Source organism: Pristiophorus japonicus, chromosome 31 (assembly GCF_044704955.1).
Source record: "Pristiophorus japonicus isolate sPriJap1 chromosome 31, sPriJap1.hap1, whole genome shotgun sequence".
Lineage (NCBI taxonomy): Eukaryota > Metazoa > Chordata > Chondrichthyes > Pristiophoridae > Pristiophorus > Pristiophorus japonicus.
The window spans coordinates 11,803,986-11,819,884 of record NC_092007.1 but is presented as its reverse complement, the minus strand read 5'-3'; the positions used below and the strand labels follow the sequence as shown (position 1 = coordinate 11,819,884).

The 15,899-nt window shown below is 51.1% G+C and overlaps 1 protein-coding gene across 1 annotated transcript in view; it reads right to left on the bottom strand.

The window, feature by feature from the left end:
* Nucleotides 1-829: 829 nt before the first annotated feature.
* Nucleotides 830-15,899, bottom strand: part of LOC139240444 (lens fiber membrane intrinsic protein-like) — a 59,435-nt gene continuing 44,365 nt past the window's right edge. The window contains exon 3 of the mRNA XM_070868970.1: nucleotides 830-891. Coding sequence (XP_070725071.1) covers nucleotides 830-891 — 62 coding nt within the window. The remainder of the gene's footprint in view (nucleotides 892-15,899) is intronic.

Below are 15,899 nucleotides of genomic sequence, written 5' to 3'. Positions count from 1 at the left end.
TCTGCAGCCACATTTTTTAAAGACACTAAGAGGCAGGTCATCAGATCCAGGGGAATTGTCCGCATGTACTCCCATTAATTTGCCGAGAGAGAGAGAGATAGAGAGAGAGAGAAAAGAGACAGAGAGAAGGCGGGGGCGGGGGGTGAGGGGGTGATCAGTGTACGAGAAAGAGAGAGAGAGTGTGTGTGTGTGTGTGTGTGTGTGAGAGAGAGAGGGGATGTACGAGAGAGAGAACGAGAGAGAAGGAGAGAGAGAAAGATAAGGTGTACGAGAGAGAGAGAGAAAGTCAGAGGGATAGAGAGAGAGAGAGAGAGACAGAGAGACAGATAGACAGACAGAGAGAGACAAAAAGAGAGAAAGAGAGCGACAAATAGAGAGAGACAGAAAGAGAGAAACAGAGAGCGAGAGAGAGAGAAAGAGAGACAGAGAGAAAGAGAGAGAGAGAACAAGATAGAGAGAGAGGCATGGAGGGAGATGAGGAGAGAAAATGAAGGCAAAGACTGAGAAATGGAGGTGGGAGCGAGAGGGATGGGGCCAGCCTCAGTGTGATAAACCTGCTGGGTGCTGATAATGATCCATATCACCATGTGTGTGGGGTTTGAGAGAGGTTTAATCATTTGTTGGGAGTACAGAGTTTGCAGAAAGTTTCCATTCCCGCTCCAGTCATTCTGTCTACCCGGAGGTTTAACCTCCAACTTCATATACACCGGGAGGAGAAAGCTTTTCCATCAGAAGGGTCCAACGCCGATTGCCAGAATCCGATAATGCTCTGTCAGTTCCCGGCCGTGCTCCCGGAGAATCCGGTCTGTCCCAGCCAGATAATTCCCCTCTAGCGCGGTCCCAACATTCTCCGGCACTCATCCATCCGGTATGCGCACATGCAGAATATTCCTGGAAAAGGGAGATCAGTCTGGTATCGATGGGCTGCTGATAATCATCCCTGCCTTTGTAACCGCCAGACTCCGACTATTCCCAATGCTCTCCTGGCCGGTCTCCCACCTTCCCCCTTCCGTAACCATCAGCTCGTCCAAAACCCCGATGCCCCCGTGTCGTAACTCGCCCCTAGTCCCGCACACCCACTGCCCTCTGTGCTCGCTGACCGACATTGGTCCCGGTCCGGTAACACCTCGATTTTAAAATTCTCATCCTCGATTACACATCCCTCCTTGTCCCCTCACTATCTCTGTAACCTCCTCCAGCCCTGACACCATTCCCTATCTCTGTAACCTCCTCCAGCCCTACACCCTCCCTATCTCTGTAACATCCTCCAGCCCCTACACCCCTCCCTATCTCTGTAACATCCTCCAGCCCCTACACCCCTCCCTTTCTCTGTAACCTCCGCCAGCCCCTACACCACTCCCTATCTCTGTAACCTCCTCCAGCTCCCTACACACCTCCCGATCTCTGTAACCTCCTCCAGCCCCTACACCCCTCCCTATCTCTGTAACCTCCTCCAGCTCCGACACCACTCCCTATCTCTGTAACCTCCTCCAGCTCCCTACACACCTCCCGATCTCTGTAACCTCCTCCAGCCCCTACACCCATCCCTATCTCTGTAACCTCCTCCAGCCTCTACACCCCTCCCTATCTCTCTAACCTCCTGCAGCCTCTACATCCCTCCCTTTCATTGTAAGCTCCTCCCGCCCCTACATCACTCACTCTCTTTGTAACCCCTCTCGACTCTGCACCATCTCCCTATCTCTGTAACCTCCTCCAGCACCTACACCCCTCCCTATCTCTGTAAGATCCTCCAGACTACATCGCTCCCTACCTCTGCGTCGGCGGCAGTCGGGAGCAGCGTCGAGGAGGTGCGTGGAGAGGCCTATAAAAGGCACAGCAGGGAGTCCGGGTCCCAGCGTCGGCGGCAGTCGGGCGCAGCGTCGAGGAGGTGCGTGGAGAGGCCTATAAAAGGCACAGCAGGGAGTCCGGGGCCCAGTGTCGGCGGCAGTCGGGAGCAGCGTCGAGGAGGTGCGTGGAGAGGCCTATAAAAGGCACAGCAGGGAGTCCGGGGCCCAGCGTCGGCGGCAGTCGGGAGCAGCGTCGAGCAGGTGCGTCGAGAATCCTATAAAAGGCACAGCAGGGAGTCCGGGGCCCAGCGTCGGCGGCAGTCGGGAGCAGCGTCGAGGAGGTGCGTGGAGAGGCCTATAAAAGGCACAGCAGGGAGTCCGGGGCCCAGTGTCGGCGGCAGTCGGGTACAGCGTCGAGGGGGTGCGTGGAGAGGCCTATAAAAGGCACAGCAGGGAGTCCGGGGCCCAGCGTCGGCGGCAGTTGGGTGCAGCGATGAAGAGGTCCGTTGGTGAGGCCTATAAAAGGCACAGCAGGGAGTCCGGGGCCCAGTGTCGGGACAGCGTCGAGGAGGTGGTGAGGCCTATAAAAGGCACAGCAGGGAGTCCGGGGCCCAGTGTCGGGACAGCGTCGAGGAGGTGGTGAGGCCTATAAAAGGCACAGCAGGGAGTCCGGGGCCCAGTGTCGGGACAGCGTCGAGGAGGTGGTGAGGCCTATAAAAGGCACAGCAGGGAGTCCGGGGCCCAGCGTCGGCGGCAGTCGGGAGCAGCGTCGAGGAGGTGCGTGGAGAGGCCTATAAAAGGCACAGCAGGGAGTCCGGGGCCCAGTGTCGGGACACCGTCGAGGAGGTGCGTGGAGAGGCCTATAAAAGGCGTGCTTGTGCAGCTACAGGGAGAAGGCAAAAAAGAAGTAGAAAGAAATCAAAAGGTGACGTCACAGCCAAGAGGGTAAGTGATTGGTTAGTGATTGGTGAGTAGTTTTTCTTTTTTCTCTTCTATATCAGTGAGTAACTTTTAACATTGTTGTTGCCAATTTAAGTGTATCTAAGGGTTAAATCATGGCAGGAGAGCTCGGTCGGGTGTTATGCTCCTCCTGTACCATGTGGGAACTCAGGGACGACACCAGTGTCCCTGACGACTATATTTGCAGGAAGTGTGTCCACCTCAAGCTCCTGACGGTCCGCGTTGCGGAGTTGGAGCTGAGAGTGGATTTACTCTGGAGCATCCACGATGCTGAGAATGACGTGAGTATCACGTGTAGCGAGTTGGTCGTACCGTAGGGAAAGGGTCCACAGCCAGATAGGGAATGGAAGACCAACAGGAAGAGCAGTGCAAGGAAGGTAGTGCAGGAGTCCCCTGTGGTCATCCACTGCAAAACAGATACACTGCTTTGGGTACTGTTGAGGGGGATGACTCATCAGGGGAGGGCAGCAGCAGCCAAGTTCATGGCACCATGGCTGGCTCTGCTGCACAGAAGGGCAGGAAAAAGAGTGGGAGAGCAATAGTGATTGGGGATTCAATGGTGAGGGGAATAGATAGGCGTTTCTGCGGCCGCAACCGAAACTCCAGGATGGTATGTTGCCTCCCTGGTGCAAGGGTCAAGGATGTCTCGGAGCGGGTGCAGGACATTCTAAAAAGGGAGGGAGAACAGCCAGTTGTCGTGGTGCACATTGGTACCAACAACACAGGTAAAAAAAGGGATGAGGTCCTACGAAACGAATTTAAGTAGCTAGGAGCTAAATTAAAAAGTAGGACCTCAAAAGTAGTAATCTCGGGATTGCTACCAGTGCCACGTGATAGTCAGAGTAGGAATCGCAGGATAGCGCAGATGAATACGTGGCTTGAGCAGTGGTGCAACAGGGAGGGATTCAAATTCCTGGTGCATTGGAACCGGTTTTGGGGGAGGTGGGACCAGTACAAACCGAACGGTCTGCACCTGGGCAGGACCAGAACCAATGTCCTAGGGGGAGTGTTTGCTAGTGCTGTTGGGGAGGATTTAAACTGATATGGCAGGGGGATGTGAACCAATGCAGGGAGACAGAGGGAAACAAAAAGGAGGCAAAAGCAAAAGACAGAAAGGAGATGAGGAAAAGTGGAGGGCAGAGAAACCCAAGGCAAAGAACAAAAAGGGCCACTGTACAGCAAAATTCTAAAAGGACAAAGGGTGTTAAAAGAACAAGCCTGAAGGCTTTGTGTCTTAATGCAAGGAGTATCCGCAATAAAGTGGATGAATTAACTGTGCAAATAGATGTTAACAAATATGATGTGATTGGGATTACGGAGACGTGGCTCCAGGATGATCAGGGCTGGGAACTCAACATCCAGGGGTATTCAACATTCAGGAAAGATAGAATAAAAGGAAAAGGAGGTGTGGTAGCATTGCTGGTTAAGGAGCAAATTAAGGCAATAGTTCGGAAGGACATTAGCTTGGATGATGTGGAATCTATATGGGTAGAGCTGCAGAATACCAAAGGACAAAAAACGTTAGTGGGAGTTGTGTACAGACCTCCAAACAGTAGTAGTGATGTTGGGGAGGGCATCAAACATGAAATTAGGGGTGCGTGCAATAAAGGTGCAGCAGTTATAATGGGTGACTTTAATATGCACATAGATTGGGTTAACCAAACTGGAAGCAATACGGTAGAGGAGTATTTCCTGGAGTGCATAAGGGATGGTTTTTTAGACCAATATGTCGAGGAACCAACTAGGGGGGAGGCCATCTTAGACTGGGTGTTGTGTAATGAGAGAGGATTAATTAGCAATCTCGTTGTGCAAGGCCCCTTGGGGAAGAGTGACCATAATATGGTGGAATTCGGCATTAGGATGGAGAAGGAAATAGTTAATTCAGAGACCATGGTCCAGAACTTAAAGAAGGGTAACTTTGAAGGTAGGAGGCGTGAATTGGCTAGGATAGATTGGCGAATGATACTGAAGGGGTTGACTGTGGATGGGCAATGGCAGACATTTAGAGACCGCATGGATGAACTACAACAACTGTACATTCCTGTCTGTCGTAAAAATAAAAAAGGGAAGGTGGCTCAACCGTGGCTATCAAGGGAAATCAGGGATAGCATTAAAGCCAAGGAAGTGGCATACAAATTGGCCAGAAATAGCAGTGAACCCGGGGACTGGGAGAAATTTAGAACTCAGCAGAGGAGGACAAAGGGTTTGATTAGGGCAGGGAAAATGGAGTACGAGAAGAAACTTGCAGGGAACATTAAGACGGATTGCAAAAGTTTCTATAGATATGTAAAGAGAAAAAGGTTAGTAAAGACAAACGTAGGTCCCCTGCAGTCAGAATCAGGGGAAGTCATAACGGGGAACAAAGAAATGGCGGACCAATTGAACAAGTACTTTGGTTCGGTATTCACTGAGGAGGACACAAACAACCTTCCGGATATAAAAGGGGTCGGAGGGTCTATTAAGGAGGAGGAACTGAGGGAAATCCTTATTAGTCGGGAAATTGTGTTGGGGAAATTGATGGGATTGAAGGCCGATAGATCCCCAGGGCCTGATGGACTGCATCCCAGAGTACTTAAGGAGGTGGCCTTGGAAATAGTGGATGCATTGACAGTCATTTTCCAACATTCCATTGACTCTGGATCAGTTCCTATGGAGTGGAGGGTAGCCAATGTAACCCCACTTTTTAAAAAAGGAGGGAGAAAGAAAACAGGGAATTACAGACCGGTCAGCCTGACATCGGTAGTGGGTAAAATGATGGAATCAATTATTAAGGATGTCATAGCAGTGCATTTGGAAAGAGGTAATATGATAGGTCCAAGTCAGCATGGATTTGTGAAAGGGAAATCATGCTTGACAAACCTTCTGGAATTTTTTGTGGATGTTTCCAGTAGAGTGGACAAGGGAGAACCAGTTGATGTGGTATATTTGGACTAAAGGCTTTCGACAAGGTCCCACACAAGAGATTAATGTGCAAAGTTAAAGCACTTGGGATTGGGGGTAGTGTGCTGACATGGATTGAGAACTGGTTGTCAGACAGGAAGCAAAGAGTAGGAGTAAATGGGGACTTTTCAGAATGGCAGACAGTGACTAGTGGGGTACCGCAAGGTTCTATGCTGGGGCCCCAGCTGTTTACACTGTACATTAATGATTTAGACGAGGGAATTAAATGTAGTATCTCCAAATTTGCGGATGACACTAAGTTGGGTGGCAGTGTGAGCTGCAAGGAGGATTCTATGAGGCTGCAGAGCGACTTGGATAGGTTAGGTGAGTGGGCAAATGCATGGCAGATGAAGTATAATGTGGATAAATGTGAGGTTATCCACTTTGGTGGTAAAAACAGAGAGACAGACTATTATCTGAATGGTGACAGATTAGAAAAAGGGGAGGTGCAAAGAGACCTGAGTGTCATGGTACATCAGTCATTGAAGGTTGGCATGCAGGTACAGCAGGCGGTTAAGAAAGCAAATGGCATGTTGGCCTTCATAGCGAGGGGATTTGACTACAAGGGCAGGGAGGTGTTGCTACAATTGTACAGGGCCTTGGTGAGGCCACACTTGGAGTATTGTGTACAGTTATGGTCTCCTAACCTGAGGAAGGACATTCTTGCTATTGAGGGAGTGCAGCGAAGGTTCACCAGACTGATTCCCGGGATGGCGGGACTGACCTATCAAGAAAGACTGGATCAACTGGGCTTGTATTCACTGGAGTTCAGAAGAATGAGAGGGGACCTCATAGAAACGTTTAAAATTCTGACGGGGTTGGACAGGTTAGATGCAGGAAGAATGTTCCCAATGTTGTGGAAGTCCAGAACCAAGGGACACAGTCTAAGGCTCAGGGGGAAGCCATTTAGGACCGAGATGAGGAGGAATTTCTTCACCCAGAGAATGGTGAACCTATGGAATTCTCTACCACAGAAAGTTGTTGAGGCCAATTCACTAAATATATTCAAAAAGGAGTTAGATGAAGTCCTTACTACTAGGGGAATCAAGGGGTATGGTGAGAAAGCAGGAATGGGGTACTGAAGTTGCATGATCAGCCATGAACTCATTGAATGGCGGTGCAGGCTAGAAGGGCCGAATGGCCTACTCCTGCACCTATTTTCTATGTTTCTATGTAACCTCCTCCAGCCCCTACACCCCTCCCTATCTCTGTAACATCCTGCAGACTACACCCCTCCCTATCTGCATAACCTCCTCGAGCCCCTACACCCCTCCCGATCTCTGTAATCTCCTCTAGACCCTACGCCCCTCCTTCTTTCTGTATCCTCCTCTAGCCCCTACACCCCTCCCTATCTCTGTAACATCCTCCAGCCCCTAAACCCCTCCCTATCTCTGTAATATTCTCCAGGGTACACACCTCCAGATCTCTGCAACCTGCTCCAGCCCCTACACGTTTCCCTATCTCTGTCACCTCTCCAGCCTCGACATCCGTCCCTAACTCGGGATGCTCGCATACCCTTTCAACGCTCGCTATCTCTCTAACCTTCTCCAGCCCGACATGTCTCCCTATCTCTGTAACGTTCTCCAGCTCCCTGCACCCCTCCCTATCTATGTAACCTCGTTCAGCCTCGACACGCCTCGCTATCTCAATAAACCACTCCAAACTCGACATCACTTCCCATCTCTCTAACTTCCTCCAGCCCCAACACCTTGCCCTATCTCTGTAACTCCCTCCATCCGCTAAACACCTCGCGAACATTTTAAACTCCTCCATCCCCGACATCCCTCCATATCACTGTAAACTCCTCCTGCCCCTACACCGCTCCATATCTCAGTAACCACCTCCAGCACAAACCCTCCCCATCTCTGTAACCTTCTCCTGCCCCGACACGTCTCCCGATCTCTGTATCCTCCTCCAGCCAAGAGACGTCTCCCTATCTCTGGAACCTGCTCCAGCTCCGACACACCTCACTTTCTCTGGGATCTCCTCCAGCCTCTTCACGCCTCCCTATCCCTGTAACCTCCTCCAGCTTGGACACACTTCCCTATCTCTGTAAACTCCTCCAGCCCCTACACCCCTCCCTAGCTCTGTAATACCTTCCAGCCCCTACACCCCTCCCTTTCTCTGTAACCTCCTCCAGCACCTAATCCCCTCCCTATCTCTGTAACGTCTTCAGCCCCTACACCACTCCCTATCTCTGTAACCCCCTCCAGCTCCCTACACACATCCCTATCTCTGTAACCTCCTCCAGCCCCTACATTCCTCCCTATCTCTGTAAGCTCCTCCAGCTCCGACTACACTCCCTATCTCTGTAACCTCCTCCAGCTCCCTACACCCATCCCTATCTCTGTAACCTCCTCCAGCCCCTAAACCCCTCCCTATCTTTGTAACATCCTCCAGACTACATCCCTCCCTATCTCTGTAACCTCCTCCAGCCCCTATACCCCTCCCTATCTCTGCAACATCCTCCAGACTACACCCCTCCCTATCTCCGTAACCTGCTCCAGCCACTACACCCCTCCCGATCTCTGTAATCTCCTCTAGACCCTACGCCCCTCCCTCTTTCTGTATCCTCCTCTAGCCCCTACACCCCTCACTATCTCTGTAATCTCCTCCAGCCCCTAAACCCCTCCCTATCTCTGTAACATTCTCCAGACTACACCCCTCCCGATCTCTGCAACCTCCTCCAGCCCCTCTACGTTTCCTTATCTCTGTAACCTCTCCAGCCTCTACATCCGTTCCTAACTCGGGATGCTCCCATACCCTTCCAACGTTCGCTATCTCTCTAACCTCCTCCAGCCCCGACATGCCTCCCTATCACTGTAACCTCGTTCAGCCTCGACACGCCTCGCTATCTCAAGAACCCACTCCAAACTCGACATCACTCCCCATCTCTCTAACTTCCTCCAGACCCAACACCCTGCCCTAACTCTGTAAGCCCCTCCATCCGCTAAACACCTCGCGAACATTTTAAACTCCTCCAGCCCCGACATCCCTCCATATCACTGAAAACTCCTCCTGCCCCTACACCGCTCCATATCTCAGTAACCACCTCCAGTACAAACCCCTCCCCATCTCTGGAACCTTCTCCAGCCCCGACACGTCTCCCGATCTCTGTATCCTCCTCCAGCCAAGATGCGTCTCCCTATCTCTGGAACCTGCTCCAGCTCCGACACACCTCACTTTCTCTGGGACCTCCTCCAGGCTCTTCACACCTCCCTATCCCTGTAACCTCCTCCAGCTTGGACACACTTCCCTATCTCTGTAAACTCCTCCAGCACCTACACCCCTCCCTAGCTCTGTAACACCTTCCAGCCCCTACACACCTCCCTATCTCTGTAACCTCCTCCAGCAACTCAACCCCTTCCTATCTCTATAACGTCTCCAGCCCCTACACCACTCCCTATCTCGGGATCCTCCCATTCCCCTTTCACGGTTCGCTATCGCTATATCCCAATCCATCCCCGAAACCCCTCCCCATCTCTCTAATGTCACCCAGCCCCTACTCCCTCCCCTATCTCTGTAACCCCGTCCAGCGGCTAAACACCTCCCGAACTTATTAAACTCGTCAAGCCCCGGAAACCCTCCCTATCTCTGTAGCCTCCTCCAGCCTCTACAAACCTCCCTATCTCTGTAATCTGCTCCAGCGCCTACTACGCGACTGAAATATGTAAATTCATCAACCCCTACACCCCTCATTATCTCTGTAACTACCTCCAGCCCCTACACACGTCTGTCTCTCTGCAACCTCCTCAAACCCCCACACCTCTCGCTATCTCTGAAAGCTCCTCCTGCCCCTACACCCCTCCCTATCTGTGCAAACTGCCCCTGCCCTTACACCCTCCCTATCACTGCAACATGTTTCAGCGCCGACGACCTTTCGTAACTTCTCCTTAATTTCAATCCACTTCTCCATTCGCTTTCTCTTTAAACTCCTCAGTCTGCAGACCCCGCCCTATTTCTGTAACATCCTCCAGGCAGCACACCCCTCCCTATCTCTGTAATATCCTCTAGCCGCTACACCCCTCCCTATCTCTGTAACCTCCTCCAGCCCCTACACCCCTCCCTAACTCTATAACCTCCTCCAGCCCCGACATCACCCGCTATCTATGTAATCTCTCAGGCACCGACATTCCTCCCTATCGCTGCAAACTCCTCCAGCCGCTACACACCTCCCTATCTATGTAACCTCCTTCATCTCCGACAACTCTTTTGCTGAAAATGACCGCGGCCAGGTTTGAACCTACAATCTTCTCATAATATCAGCGTTTAATTTCGAAGTCAGGCACCTTATACATTAAGCAAGTAGGCCCCACCCACCAGCTCCTATAACTCTCGCTATCCCTGTAACCTCCTCCAGCACCTACATCCGTCCCTATCCCTCAAAACTCCTGCAGCCCTTACACACCTCTCTATCTCAGTAACCTCCTCCAGCCCCTACACACCTCCCTGTTTCTCTAACTCCCTCAAGCGACTTTTCCCCTCCCTATCCCTGGAATCTCCTCCAGCGCTGACACCCCTCCCTATCTCTGTAACATCCTTCAGCCACTACACCCCGCCCTATCTCTGTAACCCCTTCCAGCTGCTACTACCCTCCCTATCCCGGTAACTCCGCCAGCGCCGATACTCCTCCCTATGTCTGTAACCGCCTCCAGCCCCTACAGCCCTCCCTATCTCTGTAACCTTCTCCAGCCCCTACACCCGTCCCTTAAGCTGTAACGTCCTCTAGCACTTACATCCCTCCCTATCTATGTGACTTCCTCCAGCCGCTAGCCCCCTCCTTCTCTCTCTAAAACCTCCTACAGCCCCTACACGCCTCCACAAACTCTACAATCAGCTCCAATCCCTTCATCTCTCCCTACCTCTGTAACCTCCTACAGCCCCTACACCCCTCGCTATGTGTGTAACATCCTCCAAACAGTACATACCTCCCTATCTCTGTAACCTCCTCCAGCCAAGATACGTCTCCCTATCTCTGGAACCTGCTCCAGCACCGACACACCTCACTTTCTCTGGGACCTCCTCCAGCCTCTTCACATCTCCCTAGCCCTGTAACCTCCTCCAGTTTGGACACACTTCCCTATCTCTGTAAACTCCTCCAGCCCCTGCACCCCTCCCTAGCTCTGTAACACCTTCCAGCCCCTAAACCCCTCCCTATCTCTGTAACCTCCTCCAGCACCTAAACACCTCCCTATCTCTGTAACGTCTCCAGCCCCTTCACCACTCCCTATCTCTGTAACCTCCTCCAGCTCCATACACCCCTCCCTATCTCTGTAACCTCCTCCAGCCCCTACACCCCTCCCTATCTCTGTAACCTCCTCCAGGTCCGACACCACTCCCTATCTCTGTAAACTCCTCCAGCTCCCTACACCCATCCCACCTCTGTAACCTCCTCCAGCCTCTACATCCCTCCCTATCTCTGTAACCGCCTGCAGCCTCTACATCCCTCCCTTTCACTGCAAGCTCCTCCCGCCCCTACACCACTCACTCTCTTTGTAACCCCTCTAGACTCTGCACCCTCTCACTATCTCTGTCACCTCCTCCAGCACGTACACCCATCCCTATCTCTGTAACATCCTCCAGACTACATCCCTCCCTATATCTGTAACCTCCTCCAGCCCCTACATCCCTCCCTATCTCTGTAACATCCTCCAGACTACACCCCTCCCTAACTCCGTAACCTCCTCCAGCCCCTACACCCCTCCCGATCATTGTAATCTCCTCTGGACCCTACGCCCCTCCCTCATTCTGTATCCTCCTCTAGCCACTACACCCCTCACTATCTCTGTAACCTCCTCCAGCCCCTAAACCCCTCCCTATCTCTGTAACATTCTCCAGACTACACCCCTCCCGATCTCTGCAACCTCCTCCAGTCCCTACACGTTTCCCTATCTCTGTAACCTCTCCAGCCTTTACATCCGTCCCTAACTCGGGATGCTCCCATACCCTTCCAACGTTCGCTATCTCACTAACCTCCTCCAGCCCCGACATGCCTCCCTATCACTGTAACCTCGTTCAGCCTCGACACGCCTCGCTATCTCAAGAACCCACTCCAAACTCGACACCCCTTCCCATCTCTCTAATATCCTCCAGCCCCTACACCCTGCCCTATCTCTGTAACCCCGTCCAGCGGCTAAACACCTCCTGAACTTACTAAACACCTCAAGCCCCGGCAACCCTCCCTATCTCTGTAGCCTCCTCCAGTCTCTACACATCTCCCTGTCTCTGTAATCTCCTCCAGCGCAGACAACGCGACTGAAATATGTAAATTTATCAACCCCTACACCCCTCATTATCTCTGTAACTACTTCCTGCCCCTACACGCTTTCTTTTCTCTGTAACCTCATCCAGCCCATACACTCCTCTCTTTATCTCCAACCTCCTCTAGCCCATACACCCCTCCATATCTCTGTAACCTCTTCCAGCCTCTACATCCCTCCCTATCTCTGCAACCTCCTCCAACCCCCACACCACTCGCGATCTCTGTAACCTCCTCCAGCCCCTACACGCTTTCTTTTCTCTGTAACCTCATCCAGCCCATACACTCCTCTCTTTATCTCCAACCTCCTCTAGCCCATACACCCCTCCATATCTCTGTGACCTCTTCCAGCCCCTACACCCCTCCCTATCTCTGTAACCTCCTCCAGACCCTAAACGCCTCCCTATCTCTGTAATCTGCCCAGCTCCTACATTCCTCCCAGATTTCAGTAACCTCCCCCAGCCCTTGCACTACTTCCTATCTCTGCAATCTCCTCCAGCCCTACACACCTCCCTATCTCTGTAACATCCTATAGCCCCTACACCCCTCCCTATCTCTGTAAAGCCGCCCAGCCCAAACACCTCTCTCTATCGCTCTAACCTCCTCCAGCGCTTACACACCTCACTATGTCGGTAACCTGCACCAGCCCCTACACCACTCCCTATCTCTGTAACCTCCTCCAGCCCCTAAACCATTCTCTAACTCTGTAACGTCCTCCAACCCCTACACCCCTCCCTATCTCTGTAACGTCCTCCAGCCCCTACACCCCTCCCTATCACTGTAATCTCCTCCAGCCCCACACCTCTCCCTATCTCTGTAACCTTCTCCAGCCCCTACGACAGATCGTAACTTCTCTGTAATTTCAATCCCCCTCACGGTTCGCTATCTCTTTTAACTTCTCCAGTTCACACACCCATCCCTATCTCTCTAACGTCCTCTAGCCACAACACCCATCCATATCTCTTAAACATTTCCAGCCCCTACACCCCTCCCTATCTCTGTAACCTCCTCCAGCCTCTACACCCCTACCTATCTCTGTAACCTCCTCCGGCCCTACAACCCTCTCAGATCTCTATGCTCCTCCAATTCTGGCCTCTTGTGCATCTCCCGATTTCCATCACTCCACCATTGGTGGCCGTGCCTTCAGCTGCCTGGGCCCCAAGCTCTGGAACTCCCTCACTATACCTTTATACATCGCTACCTCTCGTTCCTCCTTTAAGATCCTCGTTACAAACTCCGTCTTTAAACACGCTTTTGATCATTTGCCTTAATTTCTTCTGTGGCTTGGTGTAAAATTTATCAATTTGTCTGTAACAATACTGTGAAGCGGCTTGGGAAGTTTTACTACATTAAAGACGGTGGATAAATAAAATATATTGTTATTATTCTGTAACCTCCAAACGCCAATTAGCACCTTATCCAGTGCCTCTATATCATTTTTCAATGTAAAGTCCAGCACTGTCCACAGTGCTCCAAGTGTGGTCTAACCCAGGTATCTGGAGACCAGAAATGTGCACAGTGCTCAAAGTGTGGTCTAATCCAGGTATCCGGAGACCAGAACTGTTAACAGTGCTTCAAGTGTGGTCTAACCCAGGTATCTGGAGAGCAGAACTGTGCACGGTGCTCCACGTGTGGTCTAACCCAGGTATCTGGAAACCAGAACTGTGCACAGTGCACCAGGTGTGGTCTAACCGAGGTATATGGACACCAGAACTGCGCACAGTGTTGCAAGTGTGGTCTACATCAGGTATATGGAGACCAGAACTGTGCACAGTGCTGCAAGTGTGGTCTAAACCAGGTATATGGAGACCGGAACTCTGCACAGTGCTCCAAGTGTGGTCTAACCCAGGTATATGGACAACAGAACTGTGCACAGTGCTCCAAGTGTGGTCTAACCTAGGTATATGGAGACCAGAACTGTGCACAGTGCTCCAAGTATGGTCTAAACCAGATATATGATCACCAGAACTGTATGCAGTGCTGCAAGTGTGGTCTAACCCAGGTATCTGGAGACCAGAAATGTGCACAGTGCTCAAAGTGTGGTCTAATCCAGGTATCCGGAGACCAGAACTGTTAACAGTGCTCCAAGTGTGGTCTAACCCAGGTATCTGGAGAGCAGAACTGTTCACGGTGCTCCACGTGTGGTCTAACCCAGGTATCTGGAAACCAGAACTGTGCACAGTGCTCCAAGTGTGGTCTAACCGAGGTATATGGACACCAGAACTGTGCACAGTGTTGCAAGTGTGGTCTACATCAGGTATATGGAGACCAGAACTGTGCATGGTGCTGCAAGTGTGGTCTAAACCAGGTATATGGAGACCGGAACTCTGCACAGTGCTCCAAGTGTGGTCTAACCTAGGTATATGGAGACTAGAACTGTGCACAGTGCTCCAAGTATGGTCTAAACCAGATATATGATCACCAGAACTGTATGCAGTGCTGCAAGTGTGGTCTAACCGAGGTTGGCTGCAAATTTAACATAAACTCTCTGCTTTTGAACTCTATCCGTCTGGAAATAAACCCCAGTGTTTGGTACTTATCGATTTTGAAGTTAATTTGCCAATCACATGCCCAGTCTGCATGTTTATCAATGTCTTCTTGTATGTTGTTGCCTTCTTCACTTGTGTTTGCGACAAAACCCAATTTGGTGTTGTCCGCAAATTGTGATATTGTACTTCCGATTCTCGAGTCCGAATCCTTTGCGTAAATGGTGAACAGCAGGGGTCCCAGCACCAATCCTTGTGGAACAACACTTTCCACCTTCCGCCAGGCTGAGTAACTTACCGTTAACCCCTACTCTCTGTTTACAGTTTTGCAGCCAGCTTGCGATCCATTCTGCTAATTGTCCCCTGTCAACCATGGTTCAGTGGGCAGGACTCTCACGTCCGAATAAGATGGTCGTGTGTTTGAGGCCAACTCCAGAGACTTGAGCACCAAAATCTAGGCTAATACATCAGTATAAAACTGAGGGAGTGCCGCACTGTCAGACGGCAGTACCTTGGCAGCGCGACACTGTCGGAGGGGCAGTACTAAGGGAACGCTGCACTTTTGGAAAGGCAATACTGAGGGAGCGCCGCACTGTCGGAGGAACAGTACTGAGGGAGCACTGCACTGTCGATGATTCCGTCATTTAAAAGAGACATTAAACGTTTTCCCTCTCAGGTGGAATGTAACTAATTCCACAGCCATTATTTTGAAGAATGGCAGAGGGGAGTTCTCCAATATTTATCCCTCAAACAGCATCAACAAAAGAAAATGATCTCCACATTTACCACGTTGCTGTTTGTAGGAGCTGGCTGTGCGTCGTGGCATCCTCCTCGCTCGCCACAAGTGTCTTCATTCTACAAAGTACAGAAGCATTGCAAGACATAGAAACATAGAAACATAGAAACATCGAAAATAGCTGCAGGAGTAGGCCATTCGGCCCTTCAAGCCTGCACCACCATTCAATGAGTTCATGGCTGGACATGCAACTTCAGTACCTCATTCCTGCTTTCTCGCCATACCCCTTGATCCCCATGGTCGTAAGGACGACATCTAACTCCTTTTTGAATATATTTAGTGAATTGGCCTCAACAACATTCTGTGGTAGAGAATTCCACAGGTTCACCACTCTCTGGGTGAAGAGGTTTCTCCTCATCTCATTCGTAAATGGCTTATCCCTTGTCCTTAGACTGTGACCCCTGGTTCTGGACTTCCCCAACAATGGGAACATTCTTCCTGCATCTAACCTGTCTAAACCCATCAGACTTTTAAACGTTTCTATGAGATCCCCTCTCATTCTTCTGAACTCCAGTGAATACAAGCCCAGTTGATCCAGTCTTTCTGATATGTCAGTCCCGCCATCCCGGGAATCAGTCTGGTGAACCTTCACTGCACTCCCTCAATAGCAAGAATGTCCTTCCTCAAGCTAGGAGACCAAAACTGTACACAATTCTCCAGGTGTGGCCTCA